General features: G+C 49.6%; 1 protein-coding gene across 1 annotated transcript in view; it reads right to left on the reverse strand.

Annotated features, from left to right (window-relative positions):
- ADAMTS20 (ADAM metallopeptidase with thrombospondin type 1 motif 20) overlaps positions 1 to 2,178 on the reverse strand; it is an 84,111-nt gene extending 81,933 nt beyond the window's left edge. Inside the window, exons 1-2 of the mRNA XM_072333591.1 lie at positions 1,796 to 2,178; positions 1,270 to 1,604 (exon numbers count right to left, since the gene is read on the reverse strand). Coding sequence (XP_072189692.1) covers positions 1,270 to 1,604; positions 1,796 to 1,886 — 426 coding nt within the window. The 5' untranslated portion in view covers positions 1,887 to 2,178. The remainder of the gene's footprint in view (positions 1 to 1,269; positions 1,605 to 1,795) is intronic.
- Positions 2,179 to 8,410: the final 6,232 nt, after the last annotated feature.

Below are 8,410 nucleotides of genomic sequence, written 5' to 3' on the forward strand. Positions count from 1 at the left end.
GACCAGAACCAATGAGATCTTTTGGTAAAGTAAGACAGGCAAAACTGAGATGCACACAGAATTAACATTTTGGAATGTCTTCTTCTTCAGCAATTTCCACAAACCTGCTCAAATCCAAAGGCCTCAACCCAAAGACAAGGTGGCATATAACCATAAATCCAACAGTAAGCACTAGACAATACAAGTGTCTCTTTGAAGTATCAGTTTTTTCCTCATATTTGTCCATCACACACACAGCCTTCTTTCAACACACATTACACTCTTCAGCATGTTTCCACTCAACTCCATTCTATCTTTTATATGCTACTATGAAGAGATAAGAAAACTCTGTCACTGGATTTTTCCAGTTTACAGAAGTCCTGTACATCTATACTGTGCCAATAAGAAGGATCACACAACCCTGACCTGCATTTACAGTAAGACTTACAGCGTCATGTATTGATGTGTGTAGCTATTTTCAAGCACTGAAATTTCAGTGACTAGTATGGCAGTAACTACAGCTTTCATTCATTTCACTTTATTATTTCATAAGTAGCAATACAGCAAAGTGCCAGATACCTCATCTTGTTTCTAGACAAAGAACTATGAAATGCAGCAACAACTGCTCTGGCAGACAGTGGTATGGTACAACTTCATTATGCCCCTGGAAACAAACGCAATACAAAAGTAAAGGTACAGCATTTATTTCCACACAGTTTTGATTTCTTTGCTCAATTCAATTACATGAAGCAGCATTTTATAGTCATAGTCCCAGATAAGATAGTAGGAAACTTCCCATTCACTTTAACAGAAAGATGACTAGGAAGTGCTGCTGTGCACCTCCAAGAATGAGACACCTCTACAGAACAGCTGAAAGCACAGGAAAAAATCAACACTCAGTCTTCTCTCATCATCTCAGGAATTATTATTCTAAACTTACACATAAGTAACAGCCATCTAGCTGCAAACACCTGTCTGATGCCAACTAGCGGCATCATTTTACCAAAGCAATAGCTCCCTGAGCCTGAGGCACGGTTTGTTTTCTCCTTTGTAACTATTGGTTGAAGCAGCTCTTGAAACTCGGAGCATTACATCAAGCAATGCCACCACCGGCCAGCAAAAGACTCTTTGAAAGCAGCGTCTGTATATCCCGTCACGACTGCAAGCCACCAGTGCCAAGACACTGCATGACCAACCCCTTGGAACGTCGCCCGAGAGCTTCCAGCCCTGCATCCCACTGCGCGCCTTTCAGGAAGGAGATGAATGGGGCCGGGGAGCGCACGCACTTACCAGGCCGCCGCAGACGCTGAGGACGGCCACGTGCGCCTGCTGCGCGTTGACGTGCCCGCGGTAGAAGCAGTGCCGCAGGTCGGGGGTGGGCGGCTGCCGCGGGGCCCCGACGTGCACCGCAGCGAACTGCGCGGCGATGAAACCCGCGTCGGCGCTCAGGTTGAGCTGGAAGAGCTGCCCGTACGCGCTGAGCCGGTAATGCGTGCGGAGAGCGGCGGGCTCCGAGCTCCTTTTCCTCCTGCTGAAGTGACGCGTGTGAGGAAAAACTTCTCCGAACTCATTCACCCGGACAGGTGTGACTATTTCATAGGAGGACAGCTGCTTCACTAAGGTCTCTGCAACGGAGAGCGCGGGACTCAGCCTCGCCGTGCAGCGCAGAGGCGCTCTGGCCGCACTCCCCACGCGGAGCCGCACCGCTCTCTCTGCAGAAAGCCCCCCCCGCCGCCGCCGCCCCGCCCGGTTCTCCCCCCGCCGGCCCCTCCGCAGCCCCACGGGTCGCCCGCCGCCTTTGTTGCCGCTCGCTTACCTTGTCCTGGGTGGAGGCGGAGCGCCCACGACCTGGCGACGAGCAGGGCGAGGGGGCACAGCACAGCCGCCAGCCACTTCGCCCCCCGCATGGCTCGCTCTGCGCCCGTAGCTCCCCCGGGCCGCCCGCCTCAGCGGCCGCGAACCGCCCGGGCCGCCCCCGCGCCGCTCGGCTCCCCCATACCGCCCGCGTCTCCCCACGCCGCCGCCGCGCTCCCCTCACGAGGCGGGAAGCCGCCCCCCGCCCGCAGCCCTTCTCCGCCCGGCCCCTCGCATCCACTCCCAGCTCCGCCGCCGAGGTGGGCGAGGGCGGCCCTTCCTCCTTCCCTCCCTTCCTCCGCCTCCCTAGCCCCTGCCGCACTCGCCGGCGGGGAGACGAGGAGGATGCCAAGCCGCCTTCAGGCGGTGGCCATCCCTGAACCCGCACTTCAAAGCGGGCCCCGGGCCCGGCCCGCCCCCGGGGCAGGCGCTGCCCAATGGCGGAGCGCGGCGCCTCCTCCGCCCGCAGCGCCCCGCGGCTGGGGGGGCTCCGGGCCGGTGGCCGCCGGGCGGTCCACGTCCCCTGTGGAAACGGCCGAGAGCTCGAGAACGGTGTCATTAGCGGGAGGGAAACGGACTCCCGAGACAAGAGCTGGTTGTTAAGGAGAGCCGTGAAGCTCAGCTGCCCCAAATTCACCCCAAGAAGAGCTCCATGCAGCTAAGGATTGTCCCATCACCTTCCGCTTAGCCCATAGGCACCCTGCTGATCTAAGCTCAGCTGTACCGTGAGGCTTGCAGGCGCAGCGCTGGAGAAGGCTACCTCCACACAAAGCAGGGTCTGACGCCGTGATGCACATGGACTGCGATCTGTGATAGCCCCAGCAGCTCCGCGGGCAGAGCCATCTCACACCCCACTTCAAGACTTCTAGAAGTCTTCTGAGTGGGGCTACTCAGAATGCATCACCCAGGGTGCCCCATGCCCCCCTCATACAAAGCCTGCACAGATCAGTGTCTGCCAACCCCCTTCAAAGCCCTTCAGATAAGCACGGCCCATCTGTGCTAATTATACACTCATGATACTCTATGTTATATACTGTGTAAACAATGTTATTGTTTATTAACACCTAAATAACCAAAGCATTTAATGCATTATGTTGAGCAGTTCAGTGAAAGGTTTATTAGCAGTTTCCCTTCTTAAAGTAGATTTGATCATAAGATCTCCAGAAAGTTTCCTGGTTGCATTAACAAAAGTCTTCAGGTTCTTACAGTGGTCAGAGTTGATGGTCATACAGTTGATAGTATGGAGTGGTTGATTTGTCTGGGTTCCAGGAAACACAGAAGAATCACCCCTTTCCTATCCCTAAAGGTAATTTTTAAGAAGTGGCCAGATTCTGCCATCACATTTTGCTGGTGCCCAGTGATTTGCTACTGAGATTGTGACTGGGGATGATAACATTGAATCCCTATGGGTAAAGATCAGAGGAAGGGCTGACAAGGCAGACATCCTGGTGGGTGTCTGTTATAGACCACCAAACCAGGATGAAGAGACAGATGAGGTATTCTGCAAGCAGCTGGCACGAGCTGCACGGTCGTCAGCCCTTGTCCTCATGGGGGACATCAACTTCCCTGACATATGCTGGGAGTACAGCACAGCACAGAAGAAGCAGTCTAGGAGGTTTTTGGAGTGCACAGAGGATGCCTTCCTGATGCAGCTGGTCAGAGAGCCCACGAGAGGAACTGCCCCGCTAGACCTGCTGTTCGCAAACAGGGAAGGTCTGGTGGGAGATGTGGAGGTTGGGGGCTGCCTTGGGCAGAGTGACCATGAAATGATACATTTCTCAATTCATGGTGGAGCTTGGAGGGGGAATAGTAAAACTGCTACCTTGGACTTCCGGAGGGCGGACTTTGATTTGTTCAAGAGACTAGTAGGGGGAGTCCCCTGGCTTTCAGTCTTAGCAAACAAAGTTGTCCAAGAGAGTTGGTTACTTTTCAAGAAGGAATTCTTAAGGGTGCAGGAGCAGGCGGTCCCCCTGAGCCACAAAATGAGCCGGAGAGGAAAGAGACCAGCGTGGATGAATAGGGAGCTATTCTTGAGGCTCCAGGAGAAAAAGAGAATCTACCGCCTGTGGAAGGAGGGATGGACAACTGAGAATGAATACAAGTCAGTCATTAGAATGTGTAGAGGTGAAATCAGAAAGGCAAAAGCCCAGCTTGAATTTAACCTGGCTTCTGGGGTGAAAAGGAATAAGAAAATCTTTTATAAATACATTAACAGTAAGAGGAGGACAAAGGAGAATATCCACTCTTTGCTGGATGAGGCTGGAAATGTGACCACTGAGGATAAGGAAAAGGCAGAGGTTCTGAATGCCTTCCTTATGTCTGTCTTTAAAAGTCGGACCAGTTATCCTCAGGGTACTCCTCTCTCTGACCTGGTAGTCTCGGCTGGAAAGCACGCTAACCCCCCTGTGATTCTGGAAGAAACGGTCAGAGATTTACTACTCCAACTGGACTGCCACAAGTCCATGGGACTGGATGAGATCCACCCAAGAGTGCTGAGGGAACTGGCGGAGGTGATATCCGAGCCGCTTTCCATCATCTATCAGCGCATCATCTATCAGCGCTCCTCCTACTGGAGGCTTGCCGATGTGACTCCCATTTACAAGAAAGGTTGTAAGGAGGATCCGGGGAACTACAGGCCTGTTAGCCTGACCTCAGTTTCAGGGAAGGTTATGGAACAGATTGTCTTGAGGGAGATCATGCAGCATGTGCGGGATGGCCGGGGGATCAGGCCTAAGCCAGCATGGGTTCATGAAGGGCAGGTCCTGTTTGACCAACCTGATCTCCTTCTATGATCTAGTGACCCATCTGCTGGATGAGGGAAAGGCTGTTGATGTGGTCTACCTAGACTTCAGCAAAGCCTTTGACACTGTCTCCCATGCTATTCTCCTGCAGAAGCTGGCAGTCCGTGACTTGGATGGGTACACTCTTGGCTGGGTAAGGAGCTGGCTGGAGGGCCGGGCTCAGAGAGTGGTGGTAAATGGAGTTAAATCCAGCTGGTGACCAGTCACGAGTGGTGTTCCCCAGGGGTTGGTGCTGGGGCCTGTCCTCTTCAATATCTTTATTGATGACCTCGATGAGAGCATTGAGTGCACCTCAGTAAGTTCACAGATGACACCAAATTGGCTGGGAGTGTGGATCTGCCTGGGGGTAGCGAGGCCCTATAGAGGGATCTGAACAGGCTGGAGAGCTGGGCTGAAGCCAATGGGATGAGGTTCAACAAGACCAAATGCCGAGTCCTGCACTTCGGCCACAACAACCCCAGGCAGCGCTATAGGCTTGGGGTGGAGTGGCTGGAAGACTGTGTTGAGGAAATGGACCTGGGGGTGCTGATTGATGCTCGGCTGAACCTGAGCCGACAGTGTGCCCGGGTGGCCAAGAAGGCCAACGGCATCCTGGCTTGCATCAAAAACAGTGTTACTAGCAGGAACAGGGAAGTAATTGTCCCCCTGTACTTGGCACTGGTGAGGCCACACCTCGAGTACTGTGTCCAGTTTTGGGCCCCTCACTGCAAGAAAGACATTGAGGCCCTGGAACATGTTCAGAGGAGGGTTACAAAGCTGGTGAGGGGTCTGGAGCACAGGCCTTATGAGGAGTGGCTGAGGGAGCTGGAATTGTTCAGCCTGGAGAAGAGGAGGCTCAGGGGAGACCTCATAGCTCTCTATAACTTCCTGAAGGGAGGTTGTAGTGAGCTGGGGGTCTGCCTTTTCTCTCGTGTAGACAGTGATATAACTAGAGGCAATGGTTTCAAGCTGTGCCAGGGAAGATTCAGGCTGGAAATTAGGAAATATTACTTCTCGGAAAGGGTAATCAGGCACTGGAATGCACTACCCAGGGAGGTGGTGGAGTCACCAACCATGGGAGTGTTCAAGAAACGTTTGGATGTTGTGTTGAGGGATATAATTTAGCTGGGAAGTATTGATGATGGTTGGACTGGATGATCTTCTAGGTCTTTTCCAACCTTGATAATTCTGTGATTCTGTGATTCTGATTCTGTGATTTAGACCATGTCTGGCATTCAAATGCCAACTCTTCCTATATAAATCCTTTCAGAAACCACTGAACACTATATATAACAAAAAGAGAAAGCTCTACAGATACTATGCAAAGGCTTGATTTGCAGTTGCAATGTGGATTAGCTGTGCAGAGAAAAGGAGAAAAATAGTGCTTTTAGCCACTTGTATTCATGTTACCTTCATGGCTTTGCTCCATAAGCTGCAGTCATTCAACCTGACTTCTGTCCACATGGAATTGGTTTAAGTCTTGTGATGAGTAAATATAACCCTGTATATCAAAGAAAAGGGCTTATTTTTATTACGAAGAAACCTAATTCCATCAGAAAATCCACAATGCATAGAAATAGTGTGTTTGATATGACATTAAGAAGTATAATGATGGAGACAGGCATGAGGATGCAATAAAGTTGGAGAATTATGTAAGCTTGTTTAATAAGAACAGTTGCAAAAATATATCATTAAAGAGCAAGATGAAAAAGTAGCACTGGTTTTAGAATAATTGGTGATAGCTCAATTGGATCTGCTGTCCACAAAAGAGAAAGGTCTGATGGATTGGAGCATGGCAGCATAGGCTGACTTGGAAATTAGCATTGAGCAGAAGCTTGGGCTAGGTGAGCTTCAGAGGCACCTTCCCTGGCCAGATCATTCCATGATTCTCTTAAAAAAATTAGAAAGGATTCTGGAGAAACCTTTCGAGACCACATCAAGAGGAGAATCAGAATCATTAGAGCTACTAAAAGAACAGGAGTAGAGGGGGAAAAACATCAGGAGAAAAGCTATGGGGGAATTGAAGAGGAAGAAAGGAGAGACAACTGAAATACTTGACAAGTTCTATCAAGGTTTGAAGTTGTAGATGGGTGAAGCTCCAGCTAAGGCTGTGGGATTGTGCTGGTTTACATCTGCAAATACAGTCCTCAGAAATGCAATGTGGTCTGACTTAATTAAATCTGTGCTGACATTAAAGCTTGCTGTTGAACAGTTGCCTTTAAAGTGCCTCCTACATTAGTGAAATAAATCCATCTATTTACACTGCTGACTCTTTTCACTTATCTCTTTCAACCGCTATGTTTGGAATGAAGTGTGTTGTGCCAATTGCTTTGCAAATGAATGAAATACAAGGATATTCTGTGCTCATTGACACCACTTGCTTTCCTCAAGGCTTCAGTGGGACTGCATGGGCAAACTGAACTGCAATTATGTCACGATTAGTCAAATGTTTGTAATGCACACTTAGCACACTGCAGTAGATAAGCCTTACCAGACATAAGCGTGGGATGTGCACATTAGTAGTTAATGAATTTCTTCTCTAGCTCCAACACATTCTGCCATGGATTAGTTATTAAATCATTGTGCTTGTCCTTGCCTCCATTTTATTAAAGTGGCCTTTTATAAATGGTTTGATGGGAAGTCACAAAGTGGAAGAAAATAGCAGCATGAAAACTTAAAGGCACAGGCCTTTAGGCAAGCAAGGCACCGGTCTTTAGGAAAGCAAGGCACAGGCCACACTGAAGTCGGAGAAATTACTATGATCGATGAAATTACTGTAAGATTCATGAAAAAGAAATTATGTGGAGAGTATATAAAGTATATATTTTCTATCCTCATTGTTGTGTCTTAGCATTTTTTTCTTGTGGAGTACAATTTAAATCGATCCCTTAGGTTATTTATTTACTTCTTGTCAGGAGATGAAACCTGTTGCACAGACCTGCTCAGTCACTTCCTTTGCATCCCCTTGACTAATGTTTATCCTGAGATGTTACATTTACACAGTGATTGGACACATACCATGAAGCTACCAGCTCCCTGGCATCAGACCAGGAGAGGCTCAAGCCTCCTTGCTCAAGGCTAGTGTTACCTGGACCAGTTGACCAGCAAGGTCTCTGGGCATGCTGCACATAGCTCCAAGCCCACGTTATTCCAGTGCTGCTCAGCCCATCTTCCACCCTGTTTTCTCCTCCTCAGGTACATCCCATGCCACTGAGCCTGGCCCTCAGCTTCCCTTCCATAGGGATGCCCACCCTTCAGCTCCAAGGGTGTGCAAAGACATCTGACTATGGTCTATGATAACATATTTCACAGTGAAATATTGTCACCAGCATAAGTAGAATAGAGGCTAAACAGCCTTAGGATCCTAACACTAGGTCTTGTCTAGTCTTCGGAACATGATGCCAAGTTCTGTGAGCCATAGAGTAGTGCATAAAGATGGGTGAAAGTGTGAGGGCAGCAGGGATACTGCCAGAGATGCTCTGAGGTGAGCTGGAAGAAATCCTGGCTGGGTCCCATTCTCCCTTGCTGGAGGGACCGTCCCTTCCACCAGCCTAGTCACTACCTAGGCAGCCTAGGAGAACACTTCTGTTTGCACAGTGCATTAGCTGAGGACGCTGGGGAACAGGGAGCTTGTTCATCACGGTGACCCTGTAGATGAGCCTGTGAACCCACAGAATTTGAAGGGAGTGAAATCAATGGAAGTGTATAGAATCCACTGTAAATCTGTAGTGGTTTAAAGCAGCATTCTAAACAGTTTCCACAGTTTGATATTACAACCTGTTTCATTCTTAGGTTGG

Source organism: Excalfactoria chinensis, chromosome 1 (assembly GCF_039878825.1).
Source record: "Excalfactoria chinensis isolate bCotChi1 chromosome 1, bCotChi1.hap2, whole genome shotgun sequence".
Lineage (NCBI taxonomy): Eukaryota > Metazoa > Chordata > Aves > Galliformes > Phasianidae > Excalfactoria > Excalfactoria chinensis.